The sequence below is a fragment of the Lygodium microphyllum genome, chromosome 25, assembly GCF_053477565.2.
Source record: "Lygodium microphyllum isolate KBCC chromosome 25, Lygodium_microphyllum_v1.1.10, whole genome shotgun sequence".
Lineage (NCBI taxonomy): Eukaryota > Viridiplantae > Streptophyta > Polypodiopsida > Schizaeales > Lygodiaceae > Lygodium > Lygodium microphyllum.
Window position 1 is genome coordinate 43,601,861 of NC_141159.1, and position 17,088 is coordinate 43,618,948.

A 17,088-nucleotide genomic window follows, 5' to 3' on the forward strand; every position below is an offset into this window, starting at 1 on the left:
AGTGAACTCATTCTACTTCGGCATGTGTTGGCTATATGCCTTGACTTTCCATGTATATCATACTTTGCATGTGGACAATTCTACAAAAGGTGCTGATCACCTCACCACTTACAACAAATTCTTGATAGGCATGTGTTATAAGGATTCCTCGTGTTTATGAAATTCTACTAGCATTTAAAATTTTTAACATCTAATGCAATCTAATGGAATTGCTAAGTGATCATGTTAGTATTATGCTTCATCATATTCTTTACTTCTCCCAAAATATTAGATGCAGAAGACTTATAACCTATAACCTCAACCACTACCCCCACATTGGCCTTAACTATTTATAAGGGGGTTGTTGACTGTATGGCCCCTTGGTTCACAATACAAGCTTTCTCGTTGCTCATAGACATCATAGGCATCAATTAGATAGCATTTGGCATCCTAGGGGATGATAATTGTGGAGATCATTGATTGGAGCCCTAACATATCCTTGTAGAACTACTAGGTAGTGTTGGTAATGGATTATAACCGATTAGCATCGTGTTTGGTACCACTCCATGAACGAAGAAGGCTAGTCCTCTTACCGTATAAGTAGCTTGGATTGTAGACCCTACTTCCTCTATTACAGTTATAGCTATATCAATATCATTGAGCATGGTGTTACTCAAGTGCACTTGGATTGTAAAGTCCCAACTCTAAAAAAAACTACAATCAAGGGAATAATAGGATGAGGTAGTGAAAGAGTTGCATCTAAGCACTAAAAGACCTCATGTAGCTTTTGTGAATACACTTAAACACTCTCACTAAAATCTAGGTGAGTCTCATTAAGGGCATGCAACCAATATAAGCCACCCCTTTAGGGGGAGAATTCCCTTTGAAAACAAGTGTAAAACCCTTCCATGTTGGTAATTGAATTGGCTACAAGGAAATAATACCATTGGGCTACATTCCCTTATAAGGTCATACTAAAGAACATAATATGATATGCTTGTTCTTTCTCTTGGTAGTTAAACATTAGCTTCTAGAAGTCCTTGATATGTAATTTGGCATCCTCTCTTGGATCTTCATTGAATATAGGCAATGGATAGTTGCTATGCCATCAATGTAGATGTGAGGATAAATTTTGAAGAAACTATAGCACTACTTATGGAACCCACTAGGCAGAGTTGATCCACCACCACTATGACTAGTCTTTACAAGAGTGAACTTTCTAGCTAGTAGTGTTAGGGGTACACTCCTATACGCATCGTGACTATTCTTACTATGAGGGACCGTAAGACTCTTGAATTTAAGAGGTATGGGACTAGCATGATCAAGGGAGTACTTGAAAAAATATCTTCGCACATCTCCCTAACCATACTTCATGCTACTCTCATTGAATACGAGATATTTCTAGCCTTTGCTCTTGTTCTTGCCCAAGCAACTCTTTCTCTCTCTCTACTTTGGAGAATGAAGAGGTATACACTCTAGAACCAAGTTTTAGGCCCTACTTGAAATCTTGGATGACTCCTAGAAAAGGCACCACTTATTGGGACCTAAAATGGACCTGACAATGGCTCACTCATGCTCAGCACACTATTGGACCTCAGACACCAATCCCTATAGCCTTTCATATATCAACAACTAGAATGGCTATAGAACCCTCTCATTAATCTAGAACACTTTGTTATAGTCCAATCACTAATTGCCAAGCCCCAAACTCTAAGTATGAGTTTTCTCCACGTAAGGACCTCTAATAGGCCACATAAACATCACTTAGGAACCTCCTCAACTGAATGTTGTTGCTTTTTAGAATGAGCAATCTTAATCAATTAGGGATTTGATCCAATACCCCCACCTTTCTCCACATAAAGACCTCTAATAGGCCTTATAAGCGTCACTTAAGAACCTCCTCAACTGAATGTTGTGGCCTTTTAGAATAAGAAATCTTAATTGGTTAGGGATTTGACCCACTACCCCTCATCTATATCACAAAATGTAGAACTTTATGTCCATTCAAACTCACTTTTATTCCATTAAAACACCGAGCCTAATACAACTTGGTATTTTCTCACCCACTCAATCATCACATGAATACATCTACTATGTAGCGATATATGAAAGAAAATGGTTTATATGCATATAGTGTATGGTTTGTGTACAATTAAGATTTGAGGAAAAACAATATGCAAGTGGAGTAAGCAACCCTTTCAATTTTATATGCATGCAAACTACATTACATGGGGAGGGGGGGGGGGGGGGGGGGGGTGGGCGGGGGGCGGGGGGCGCCTAAGGCATCAAGTACCCCAGCCTCATGCTATCTTAGGAAAAACATAATACAATCTATCCTAACCATGATAATATATCCAAAAATGGATCAATTCACCATATGAGGACTAATTTTATGTTTTCTTTTTTAATGCAAAGGAAATGAATGGCATCGAGATTATTTTCCTAATATCAAAATGTTGTTTGCATGTGGTAAATTAATATTTTTCATAATATGCTATGTTTTATTGATATAAATTGATGTTTTTTAGGTTCACTAATGTGTCCTTAAATTTCTCCTAATTATTGGTATTTTTCTATATTTTTGCTATTTTTTATGCATGGAAATTTTAGAATTACAGATATGGCCAAAATAAAGATTTCACTTATAGTTGCTCCACACTAAAACAACTCATTAGTTTATATTCAAACAATGAATACTTATGCATAAAACCCTTGAGATGACTAAAACACATGCTGAACAAGATGGATGCCCCAAAGTCATTGACACTTTCCATAATCATTATTAACATACTCTAAAGAACTTCAAAATACTTCAATAATGCACTCTAGCACTTAGCACTTTGCATATCATTTCTCTCTCTTACTCAATCTTCTATCCCCCTTCTCTCATGTGAATGCATATTAATGGCTATGGAATAGGAGAGAGAAATATTAGTTTGAGGAGAGAGAAATACTAAATTACATTATTTACAAATCTATGTTTCATTGCACAAAATTGGTACCATTGCGAAGGTTAGGGCACATGTGCCTATGTTGCCTTGTATTTACATCACACACCTATACACTAAACAGGTGGCAAGCACCCATCATTGTCACTTTATTCTTTATTCTTTTAGTGACTATTGAATAAGGAAAGGCCAGTCACACATCATGGTTGTTATATGATGTTTCTCTCTCTCTTGTTCTCTTACTCTCTTGCTCCATCTACTATAGCTCTTGCTTCTACTTGTATGCTTCTAGTCGGGGCTCTACCTTTCAATTGGTATCAAAGCCAACCATTTGAGGAGCTTCTTCATCCTTTGCTTCAACTAGAATTCAAAGCTTCAACTCAAGCTTTCATGATAGCCATTGTTTCTTCCTAAGATATGCATTGGGTCTTTCTATCTTCCAGCTTATTTCAGCTTTTCTCTCGGCTTGTCGAGAAGTTTCCTAAGGCTTATTTGAGGCTTGTTGAGCATTTATTGAGTTGAGGGGTAGCAATTCTATCCATTTTGAATAGATATAGAGCATGCTGTAGAAGTCATGATTGGACACTTATGGTAGCTTGATAGTATTTTTGTATTTTGGCCATAAATTTTGCACATAGTATCGGATCTAGGCATTCCATAGCTAGAAACAAAGAGGGAAACAAGAGCTATAGGCTGCAGATATATATACTTGTAAAGTTCATTCATGTGGTTTTCTATTCAAGTGTTTTGTATAGAGCATGACAGTTCTAGTTTGGACAGTAAACTGTAAATTTCATAATGCATGTTTGATGCTTCAAGAATGCTATTTTGGTGTTTGGATGGTATGATTATCATTTTGGGATACTATTTGTATTGTTTAGAGCTTTATTAACTCAATTTTGCAAAGGTTTATTAGTATCATAATAGTTTGGACAACAAGTATACAAAAATGAGTTCCTTGCTTTGAATGCCTATTGTGCTTGGATGGTATTTCCGGTATGCTACATGTCTATGATGATATCTAGCATTGATGTATAAGCTCTGATATGGTTTTGACATGCTTTGATACTTGGATTTGAGCTACGTTTGATATACTTAGTCTTTACTCAGTTGCTTTGAGCTTTTATGCTTACTCACTTGCTAATATTGAAGCTTTATCTGATACTTATGTTCAAGGAATTATTTGTGATGTGCTTTGACTTCTTGGATGCTTTGATGTATAATTCTTGAGCTTTACTTGCTCACTTTACATTCCAAATTCACTTCTAGTGGGAGGTGCTTGTACTTACTTAGTAGGGCTTCGTTCTTTGAGATAGTGGGACTCTTGGTTCATGTATATGCTCTCTTGTATGCTATTGGACATAGTTACCTCCACTTGCAGGTTGATTTGATTCCACACTTTGGACATCAATACTTACCTCTGATAGTAGTTTGCTAATTATATATATTCTTATAATATGTATGACTTATTGAAAATTTGAGTTTGTGATGGTCTTTGTACCAATGGTTTATGCTTAGTCATTACTAGTTACATTACTTTGTATCCCTGTTGCTACCCAAATATCCCTGGAAAGGGAAGCTTCCTTTCTTGGTTATTTGTCCACAATTGGATTAACATATCCAACTATCTTCATTTTAGCATTGTTGTAATTACAATTTTCAAAATTGTCTTAGAGATAAAACATTGCACTTTGACGTAGTTAGTGGATAGCTATATATTTTGATCTTCCCTCATATTTTGCATTTGTTTTGGTTGAGTTTTGGGGGCTGATTTGCAATCATTTACAACAACCCATTCTCTTATATTTTACATTGGTGTACTCTCATTATGGATGGTTCTTCGATTGATAGTGCTATTTTTAATGTTGAAAAGATTGATGGCACAAACTTAACTTATTAGTAGATGACGCAAATATGACAAGTACTGGTTCAAAAGAAGCATATGGACCTTCCCAAATGTATTGGTTGAAATAGCTTATGGACCTTCACATGAAGGAAGGGACTAGCATGTCCGCGCATTTGAATGAGTTTCACTCAATTTTTAGCCAATTGACTTCACCAAGCATTGAGTTCAAGGATAATCTCCCTCTCTTATTCTTTCTTGTGACACTTCCTGATTCATGGCATACTACCATGTATGCTAACATGCCTAAGGATGATTTAAAACTCCAAGATGATGAGGTGTCTTACTCATAGAGGAGATAAATAGAAAGAATGAAGATGTAGCCTGTACTGCTTATACATTGACTGATAGGGGCAAACATAATGATAAGAGCAGTAATGATCAGCATGGTAGAGACTTACAAAGGTCTCAATCTCGCAAGCAGTCTCATAGTAAGTCCCATGGTTGTGAGGCCTCTCCTATATGTTATTATTGTGGGAAGCACATTCATATTAGGCCACAATACCATAAGATGCATGTTAATAAGCATAAGGAGAAAGGAAAGGGCAAAGTGCAAGATAAGTATGATGATCGTAACATTGTTCCTAGTAAGTCTAGCATGAAAATTCAGATGTTTGGCTTGGAGCCAGAGTCTAATGATGATTACATCTTGGCAACTTCTTCTCTAGATGCTAGTCAGTTGATTGATTCCTTATCCAATGTTGGTTGCTTAACTCGGGGGGCTTCATTTCATGCTGCCTCACATAAGGATCGGTTTCATTCCTATTGTAGTAATGACAAATTTTGTAAGACCAAGAAATGACTTGGCATTGGTGATATTAGATTGCAGTTTGCTTTAGGCAGCACTTTTGTTTTGCATGAAGTACGCCATGTTCTAGCTTTAACCAAAAGCCTACTCTTTACTAGACTATTGGATGATGCATGGTATCATGTATCTTTTGGTGATTTTGCATGGAAGATTACAAGTGGGAATCTTGTCCTTGCTCGAGGTGCCAAGGCTAGCAACCTCTATCCCATGCTTGTATCTAAATCTATTTGGCCATGTTTTAGCTTTGTCTAACATACCACATGTATCTTTACGACATTATTCCCTCAAGCATATGTCCTTAAAATGAATGAAAATGCTCTCTCATTTGCAATATCTTTCGCCCCTTGACTACAAATGTTTTGATTCATGTGATCATTGTCTTTATGGTGGTAGATAGAAACACAATTCTCATAAGAAGTTTTGCATTATACGTGCATGGGTGAGCCTCTAGCTCTTGTTCATTCTAATTTATGTGGTCCCATCCCTGTTAATCACTAGGTGGTGTTAAGTACTTTGTGACTCTGATTGATGATTATTCACACACGGTCTAGGCATTTCCCATAAAGCAGAAATCAGATATATTGGCTACCTTTTAGCATTGGCCTACCCTTGTTGAGAACCATGCCTAACATTAGATAATGGGAGTGAATGTGTATCTAAAGCATTTGAGAAGTTTTACGATGAGTAGGGTATTAAGCATTAGTTGATTTTCCCTTACACCCCACCCCAGAATGGTGTTGCAAAGTGCATGAATAGGACAATTCAAGAGACTATTTTTAGTTTGCTTAGCCAAGCATGCTTACCACAACATTTTTGGATTGAGATAGTTACTACTACCATACACTTAATAAATAGATCTACATGCAGTACTATTGGTTGTTAGGTTGTAGTGAAGGTATGGTCTGGAAATCCTCCATCATATGCTCATTTCATATCTTTGAATGTAAGGCTTTTTGCCATATTCCCAAGGACAAATGCAATAAGTTAGATATGCTCATTTGCATGTCTTTGAATGTAAGGCTTTTTGCCATTTTCCCAAGGACAAATGCAATAAGTTGGATCCTAAATCAATGAAATGCATCTTTCTTGGTTATGGGAATACATGTGAGATGGGCTATTGCCTATGGGATCCACAAGCTAGGAAGGTCATCCGTATCCATGGTGTTGTTTTCCATGAGGAGAAGATGCATAAGCAACCTGAGCAGGTAGTTGAGGTACCCAGAGTGATAGTTCAAGAGGAGCCTATTATTACTATACAACCATCTACATAGCCTACATCTTTTAGTGACCCATGATCATGATGTATAAGGCCACAATTGGTTTTGTGATGGTCTACTAGAGATAGATATCAGCCTAATTGATTTGTGCTCTCCATGGACTATGTTATGGTGACAAATGCTTGTGAGCCTCTTACCTATTATGAGGCCCATGCACAAAGGTGATAGTCATTCTTAGAAGAGGGCAATGCAATCAAAGTATGACACATTGTAGTGTGCAAGTTGAGAAAAAGCCTTTATGGCCTTAAGTAGGCACCTAGGGAATGGTACCACAAGTACCACAAGTTTGATACTTTCATGCATTCATAGTAATATACACATGGTGATATGGATCCATGTCTCTATATGAAGAAGGCTCATGATGGCAGCCTTATTATCTTGGTACTTTATGTGAATGATATGTTGATTGCTAGAAGAGCTCATGATAATGAGTTGAATGCCTTGAAAAGTCAACTTAAGGAGAGCCTTGAGATAAAGGATATGGGACAAGTTTCATATATTCTTAGCTTACGCATCACGCATAATCTCTCTAGGGGGCTCATTTACTTATCCCAAAAAGACACCATATAGAGGGTCCTTAAGTGCTTCCACATGCAAGATGTTAAGCCTATTGGCGATCCCTTACCTTCTCATGTGAAAGTCAATCAAGAAAATTGTCCCTAGCTAGATGGGCAGAAGGCTGAGACGGGCAAGATCCCTTATGCATCTGCAATGGTTAGTTTGGTGTATGCCATGATAACCACTCATCCAGACATAGCATTGCAATGAGAGTTGTGGCACTCTATATGGCTACACCTGGCTAGCAACATTGGGATGCCACGAAAGGGTATCATGAGGTACCTAAAAGGCACTACATATATGAGCATTTTCTATGGTGGTCAGGATACTATAGTTATGGATTACAGTAACTTTGACTATGCAAGATATGCACATAGGAGAAATTTCACTTCTAGGGATGTCTTCAATTTTACTGGAGGTGATGTTTCTTGGATGTCCAGGCTCCAGAAATGCATGGCCTTATTTACTACTACTGAGACAAAGTATGTTACAGCCACTGAGGCTTGCAAGGAGGCCCTATGGTTAAAGGTTGTCTAGTAATAACAGACCTTAGTATCACTATTACTCCTATACTGTGCAGAAATGCATGGCCTTATCTACTACTCTGACAGAGTATGTTGTAGCCACCACTAAGCCTTGCAAGGAGGCCTTATGGTTAGGCCCTCTGGTAATAACAGACCTTGGTATTACTATTAATCCTACACTACATTCGAATTCTACGAGTGCTATTTAGTTGTCCAAGAATCCAGTCTTCCATGCAAAGGCAAAGCACATTAAGGTGCAATATCACTTCATCAAGGAGGTAGAATAGGACAAGTCTGTTGCACTTGTCAAGATCTCAATTGATGAGAATCCTACAAATATATTCACTAAAAGTCTCTCAGTAGAACATTTTGCCTTCCTTAGAAAGATGATGGGCGTAGGATGAGATGACATCTATTCCTCATCCTATTGTACTTTATGTACATTTGTATTTTGTAACTTTTTCTTGTCCTCTCCATACTAGTGGCACATTTACCTTTAAGTGGGAGGTTGTTAGGGGTAAAGGCATCTATACCTATACCACCTTGTATTTGCTTCACACACTATCATTGCACACATGTACACTCCAGATGGCAGGCGCCCATCACTGCCACTTTATTCTTTATTTTTTAGTGACTATTGAATAAGGAAAGGTCCATTACACATTGTGACTATTGGAGTTCCCACATACGGTGTCTCTCTCTCTCTCTTGTTCTCTTGCTCCATTCACCATAGTTCTTACTTTGCTCTTGTTTTCGCATTGTGTGCTTCCACTCGGACTCTATCTTTTAGTGAAGAGGGCGGAGAGTAGGTCTCATTTCTCATGTTTGATGTGACAAGTGGTGCAACATTTGCACGAGGAGATTTAAAAATAAACAAAATGATGGTTCCAATTTTCCTCCATACTCCTCTCCTCTCTCCACAATTCAGCTTTTTTTATTATCATGCATATTGATTTTGGCCTTGTGCCTCTAAATTCGTTCAAACCTTCAAATCTTGGCCATAAATTGTTCTTCTTGACTATCCACACAAACTAAGGTATTTTGTTATGAAATTTCTCCTTAAAGATAGATTTCATGCAAAGACCATGTCTAGGCACTGCTCCACTGCTCACCAAGTTGACTTTGTGCTCCTATTTGCCTTTATCTTTAAATGCACTACTTATTGCACCTTAGGCACCTTGTTAAGAAAACTTAAACTGGGCCTTCTTGCTTCATTTTTTGGCTTTAAATCTTCAAAAACTACTCCCACATCCCATAAAATACCTCCAATTTTGCTCTTTAAATTTGAGAGCTAGATTTTAAGGCCCATTTTTTTAGCACAAAAGTGGCCCAAGAGACATAAAAGAGCAATTTTTCATGGAAAATGAAACAAGCACAGATTGATGAGCTAGACTTTTCCTAAATAGATTTCAACACCAGGAACTCAACACAAGTCTTCGTTCATCGATCGGAGTTCCTTTGACCCCCATTCAATCCTCACAAGGTTTCACGTTGTAAAGCAGCTACTGGATCTAGGAGCCACAAAGTTTGTGACAAAAACCAAGTTGATAGATTTCGATGCCACGAAGCTAGTCATTCAGTCCATTCCACAGTTTCGAGTTCATTTGGCCCTTCATCTTGAACGAAACCACTTCTGAGAAGTGTGAACATGCAAAAATTGAATCGGTTAATTTGTAATGTTAAGGATTATGCTAAGTGCTTTATTTAAAAACGTTTTTTTAGCATGGAAGGGGGGGGACGTAGTTTTTTTATGCCCCCTCAATTTTTATTATTATAGCTTTTCTACAATCGAGCCTAATTGATTAGAGATGGAAGGCATATCCCTGATCTACATGTTGAGGGCTTCAACCTGACTATATGCACATGCAATATGACGTGAGAAATGAAAATCTCTAATTTTAGTATTACTCTCTCCTCTCTGCACCTTGTTCCCGTAGCTCAATCTATGTGAGAGAGGGATGGGTTGAAGCAATAGATTTTGGGTGTGTGATGATGCCAAAGTGTTATGGAGCATAAATCAAAGGCTGGGGATGTGTCAACGGCCATGAAAGAGCATCAACAGCTTCTTGATTTTTAAATGTGTGTGGATTCATATTAAATAAAACGTGTAAGTGCTACTCATTTTTGTCGTTCCATAATGAATCTTCCACGCATAATTTGAAAAATGGTTTCAAATGGATGAATATGATTTCTAGTGCTTGAAAAATCAGAATTCTTAGTTGCTCCTCACTATTCGCATAATTGAAATTAAAATTGACAAAACCCGCAATGCGAGAAATGCAAGTTTTTGGGAAGATCGAGGGTTTTATGAGTTTCATTGGTTCTTTTGGTGTTCACATGGGGTCATATGAAGCATACTGTTGTATCTTGGCTCATGCAAGCTCTATATGTCTAAAAATCAAAATAGTCATTAATAAATAATAAGATAAATCAAAAAATAAAAAAATGGATTTTACGTGGGAAAAATAAATTTTATGCACCAAATATTTACAAAAAAGTATGTAACTAATCGTGATACAATGGTGTTTTTGCCCCTTTTTATTTTCTGTGTATTGAAGCATTGGCATGAATTCACTTGTTTGTGTTTTCAAGGATATTGTCCTTGGACACATAGCCTTTGCTAACAAGAAATTTGAAGTACACTAGCCTCTAGAAGCACATCTTTACATTTGGAAGAATTAGATGTGCAAGGCTAGCACCTAGTCTGATGAACTCAACCCTCAAAAAATGGACTAGAGTGGGTGAACTTCATCAATAATCAATCTATGCATTTCAATAGAACATCATCACAATAAATAATTGATGTTATTCTCCATAGAAAATATGTACATCATATGGCAAGAAGTTTTCCCATTTTCAAAATTGAAATGTTGTCAAAATTGAACTCATGCTCGAATGAATGTGGCCAACAAAGCGAATCGAATGTGGCCATCAAATTCAAGTCAATCACATTCTATTGATGACTACCAAAGCAATGGAATTCGAATAAATTTTGCTTCAATTTCTAATGTGGCCAATCGAATGAGCTCACACTCATACCATTTAATTCATGCTCATGAGATTTGAATCTAGGCACCCTCACTCAACCTTGTGAATCATACCATACCTCAAGGCTCATTGTATGATCACTACACAAGTCCTCAACTAGTCTCGACCTCACTCAATGTAAAACCCTTTTGTGTTGTAGGATGTAAACACACAACTATAGGGGAGCTTTGTTCGTAACACCTTCGGTAGGGCCCTCAATCTACATTGTGCAAGAGGAGCTCATAGACTACATGGAGCTTGTTCTCAACACCTTCGATATCACATGATCCCAACCCTTGGTCATTATAGCTAACCTAGTCAATGCCTACATCTCACTTGAGAATGAGCATTGGAACCTCACCACAACTAGGGATGGAACATAACATGATAGGATAACTCATTGGATCCTTATTTTACAACACATCTAGGCAACAAAGCATAGGGCATCCATTGTAAGAATGTGACAACTACTTAGTTTGAGTAGCTAAAGTTAGCATCAACCACTAAGCTTGGAACTAATTTTCATGCAAGACTTAATTGTGTGCACTCATACCTAAACCCAATTGTGCTTTGTCTTTCAACTTAGCATAAAAGAGTGCACACAACGTTAGTACAAGTGAAACACACCTCATGCATATGCATAGCAAATGTACTAGTTAGTTACACTACTTATGGTATCCATTATTGTGCTTGCTTGTAGATTGTCTAGACAACAACCAATTCTTGGAACACGCATTTGACCATTCTTGAGAGAAGTACATCTCCAACCATAATGCCCTTTACACATATTATAATACAATAAACAACCTTCAAAAATGTCCATCAAAATGAGTTCCATCTAGTTAGTATGATCATTGTTTATTTGCCAATGGCTTTATTCTTAGATCCATGGAAGGGCCTCATCATCGCAAGGGGTCAAGATTAAGCAAGATTATGCTCTCTTTCTTTTTTTTGTGAACAATCATTCGCCATCATCAAAAGGTGCACAAATGGCTTGGATTGATGGCATCCAGAATGCTTACTTCTACCTTAGGCAATTTGATACTCTTCTCTTTTGCCAAAGAAAATATTTTGCCTTATTTTGAAACGCCCCCAATTTCTAAGGCTTATTTGGGACAAAAGCAGAGGGCAAATTCTGTATATCGTAATGAAGATGTAATAAAACGCTCCATCTCTACACCGTTAGATTAAGTTGTACTTCTACCTCCTTTCTTGGGTGGCCTTAAGAGGTAAAGACAGCTTTTAAACACCGGAACCAAACACCACACAGGAATGTCTATAAGTACCTTTCCTATAATTTCAGTACTAATACGGCTGGCCTATTGAGGTTCTTGTCCCCTATGTAGATTGGAAATATAACATCATGAAATGCTCATGGGATCTGCACTAGTTACAATTGGATGCAGAAAGCCCTTAGCAGTCCTTACAGACAGATTGCCTGCTTACCGCACTAATTAATCATAGAAAACCTACGAGAGTAATACCCAGAGTGACTATAGTCGTACATAATTTATAACAAAATTAACCTTAGAAATTTGGATTCAGTAATACTATCATTACATTAGATTGTAGTTGTCAATGGTGTGATCCAGGGCTTTTGACACCAACTTCAACTCAACAAACTGCACATGACACTAACAATTTAACTGCAACAAAATTTGTCTGGTGGTTCTGCAAGGATTGATCCAGAAAGTAATCCACATCTTTCTCAAATTTTTACAGGTAGTGAAGCACAAATGCTGGAGGACGATCCAGTTGGTAGACTGAAGGTGTATGTTTATAATCCGCCAAGCAAGTACAACATGCACGTTGTCCAAAAGGATCTGCGATGTTTCTCCCACATGTTCTCAATTGAGATCCACATGCATCTATTCTTGCTATCAAGCTCTGTCCATACGTATAATCCAGAGGAAGCAGACTGGTTCTATACACCAGTGCATACAAATTGTGATCTAACAAAAACTAGGTTACCCTTCATCAACAAAATGCCTCGAATGATGAGAGGTGCAATAGAGTATATTTCAAACCATTACCCGTATTGGAACCGCACTGAGGGAGCAGACCATTTCTTCATTGTGCCCCATGGCTTCGGTGCCTGCTTCCACTTCCAGGTGACAGCTTTGTTAACGAATGAAACAAAAACCACTGCAGTGCATTGCCTTCTCACCACAGATCATGGGCTTCTTTTCAAATCACTCTTCACAATAGCAATGCTAACTGTCAACTGCTTGTTTAACAGGAAAAGAAGGCCATTGAGCAAGGCATTCTTCCACTCCTCCAATGTGCAACATTGGTCCAAAATTTTGGACAAACCAATCTCAAATGCTTACAAAATGGGTCCATAATCATACCTCCTTATGTCTCTCCAAGGAAGATTTTCAATCACACAGTTCCAGCTGGCACACCGCGCTTGATCTTTGCTTACTTCAGGGGTATGTTCTATGACATAGATAATGACCTAGAAGGGGGCTATTATGTTAGGTTGGTATCCACATCAGTTCCTTTTTCCCTCATCAACAATGATTAGAAACCAGTTCCAGTGTGCAAGGAAGATAATTATAGAAAAGTAGTGCTTGGTTGCACATAATCTTAAGAGTATACATATTGCAAACAAGCTAGTTGTGATCTGCTTAGTGGTAAAACAGCCTTATCATACATACATGATGCAAATTATGTTCCGATATTATACTACCTTGCACACTCAGACACGCATAAGAATGCAATGCAAGTGGCTCAGTTTCCTGTGTCATGACACACTCCCTAACAATTCATTAATTAGTATTAGATTCTAGCATATTAGTTAATTCTCCAACACCATAGATCATTCATGCTAAAAAAACATGCACAAAATCAATGCTTGCAATAAACATTATCCTAATTTCTCCAATTGATATTCACGAGAAGGGGGAAGGTGTGCATTTTAGCTTTCTACATATACCTAGTGATTTTATCCTACCATGACAACACTAAAATGGGTAGCATAAAGAACCAAGAGATAAATAAAGAAATCTTAATTCTACCGTGCATGATGATGCAGGGGAGTGCGTGCATCAATATGGGAGAATTTCAAGGACAACCCACTATTTGATATATCAGCAAACCATCCACCCACATACAATGAAGACATGCAGGGGTCTATATTCTTCCTCTGCCCACTTGTATGGGTGCCACGGAGTCCACGGATAATCGAGGCGGTGGAGTTTGGGTGCATACCTGTGATCATCGCAGACGACATCGTGCTCCCGTTCCGGGATGTGATATGATGGGACGAGTTGAGAAGGATGTGGCCATGCTCGACCTCATCCTCACATCCATCCCGGCGGATGACATTGCGCGCAAGCAAAAGCTCCTTGCGGAGCCGAAGCTTCGAAAGGCAATGCTGTTCCCGAGGTTCGCACAACCCGGCGATGGCTTCCACCAGGTCATGAATGCCCTTGCTAGGAAGCTGCCCCATGACAGGAGCATCTATGGGCACCAAAAGCTCTTGAACTGGACTGCAGGACCAATAGGTGACTTCAAGAAATGGTAATGCGTTTTTGTTCTCCTCAGATTCAATGAGAGTAGAAGCCCCATGATAGCCATGGCCACGCCTCAATCTCTTGACCTATTCCCTGAAACAAACCCAGAGTCCCAAACAAATACTGTATGGCCATCTCTCACAAATGCTACTACTTACTCTGTTGCAGTACCCCTTCTATTGTGGTTGATCATACCTACATTTTTGCATTGTATTTATTTGTTAACCTTTCACACCACCTCCCCTTCTACCTCATTCCTCCCTTATGGCATCTCCCTTTACACCAACCTAAGTCCCCTTGTATCTTCCTCAAGCCTTACTTGATCCCCCTTGTATCCCCATGTATCTTCTTTAAGCCCTTTTTAATCTCCCTTCCCCCATGGAGCTTCTCAACCACAACACTATACTCACACCATCAATCATGTCTCTCCGCCATGCAAAAAAAGCCTCATCAGCGTTATCGTCAAACGGCAATCCTTGCTTGAGGATAGTAATCCATGATGTCCCATGTATGCCAGTTTCCATATGATAGCTTCCTTCTTTCTAGCTATCTAGTAGAGAAGTTGCACATAAAATGTGCCTTAAAATAAACACCACAAAGTCCTTGGTGATTGTTCTGTACTTCCCTTACCTTTGAGGAACATCACCATCTGTGTGATAAGCGATAACGATCTCCTGAGAACAAGGATGGGAAAATCCCTTTCTCACCTTTGTTGGTTTCTACTCTCTTGCAAAGTTTATAAAACTACATTTTTGCTATTTTTTTATCCCAAAAGTTGAGTTAAATCATCATGGAATTCTTTAGTATTATCTCTAATTAAAAGCTTCTAAGTTGAAAATATTAATGATACACAATTGCTAAGAGTTTTTTAATTTCAATTATACAATTCTTTGTATGGGTGTTTGAAAGGAAGCAACAGTAATAGGTTTTCACTGACTTGATCTTGCAATCATAAGAAGCCTTTAAGCCATATTTTTAAAATCAAAATGAATCCACAAAGGTCATTAATCTAGCCTATAATGACTTGAATTGTGCTTTACTTTGAATTTTAAAGAAGTAGGTTGAAACTGTATCTAAGATTATTTTTGGAGGAGTTTGGAACCTTAAGGTCTTTCTAAGTAGGGATGGGAATGGAAAGATCAATCCAAATTGAGACAAAAGTAGACCAAACCAACTTTGTTTGAGAAGGTCTTATGAGAATCACTTCACGTTTAAACCTTCCATAAGGTCTTTGTAGGTAGGGAGGGGAATGGGAAGACCAAACAAAATTGAGACAAAAGCAGATCAAGCTAGCTTTGTTCGAGAAGGTTTTGTGAGAACCAATTAAGGCTTAAACCTAGTCTAAGTGTATCAAATCCCCTCAACTTGGGAGGAAGAGCCCATAGGGGAGATATCATAGTTGCTAAAAATGATAGTAATGGAGAGGAAGATCAGCTTTTTGATAGGTTAAGAGAATGAAGAAAGAGACTAGCCCAATGTCCATCCTAATGGTCCCAACATCTAACAACCCATTCGGGAGAAAGTTTACAAGTAGGCTTCTAAGGTCACATAGGCCTAATCACCTTCAATTTTGGGGAGGTTGCAAGTGCTCCAAGTGACTTTGGGGACTTTAAATTGTTAGTCTCCTCCGCATAAAGAAGTCTTTGCAAAGGGACTCAAGTTGGTGGAGCTTGGTTTTCCAACATGCCAAAAATTAAATGACACTAGTGATAACTACGCACTTAAGAATAATGATTTTAGATGCAAAGCATTTTTGGAGACCATTCTAGAAATCAAGCTTGAAATTTAGCTCATTCATAATTAAATATTATCCTTGCTTGACACTAACTCCAAATCCCATGGGAATGCCTAAAAGTCTAAACAATCGCCCTTCTCTAAGAATGTGACAACCATTATCTATGAGCCATTGTAGGAAACTTTAATCAAAATGGAAGTATTAAATTGTTGAATTATATATGTTGGTGCTATTAAATCAATATGCAAAGATGATAAACAACATACCTCAACACATTTCACTAGCTTGATAGGTTTGTATGAACTTACCTATTGCTTATTTGAAGGTTTTCAGGGTGGATATTGATAATTTAGTTAAAATAATTTAGAAATTATTTTTTCTGGCACCTCTTAATGGTGAAAATATTTCATGTAAGATACATATATCTCATAAAATTGAAAACGAAAGCTCATAAGTAGCTTCAAAGTTTAACAATGAGAAATTTTGACATTTGTCTCATTTATAACATATCTACTAACTTGAAATCCAATTAGCTAGCCTCCCAAACTTGATAATAAGATTCACTCAAGAAAAAAGTTAGATGCACATTTATGATAGCCCATATGTACAAAATAATGGAGGTTGTGGCCAAAAATTTCCCTTAGAATCAAGGGTGTAGCACAATTTCACCCCATTTTTTAAACTACTGTAATTATTCTTTATTTTTTAGTGACTGTTGAATAAGGAAAGGTCTGTTACACATTGTGACTATTGGAGTTCCCACATACGGTATCTCTCTCTCTTGTTCTCTTGCTCCATTCACCATAGTTCT

The 17,088-nt window shown here is 37.9% G+C and overlaps 1 protein-coding gene across 1 annotated transcript; it reads left to right on the forward strand.

Moving 5' to 3' along the window:
• The first annotated feature begins 12,730 nt into the window (after positions 1–12,730).
• LOC148014146 (putative glucuronosyltransferase Os01g0926600) lies at positions 12,731–14,661 on the forward strand. Its single transcript, XM_087666604.1, is given in 4 exon segments — positions 12,731–13,135; positions 13,264–13,505; positions 14,062–14,294; positions 14,297–14,661. Coding segments are annotated over 4 exon segments (1,107 nt in total). The 5' UTR covers positions 12,731–12,760; the 3' UTR covers positions 14,554–14,661.
• The last annotated feature ends 2,427 nt before the right edge of the window (positions 14,662–17,088 follow it).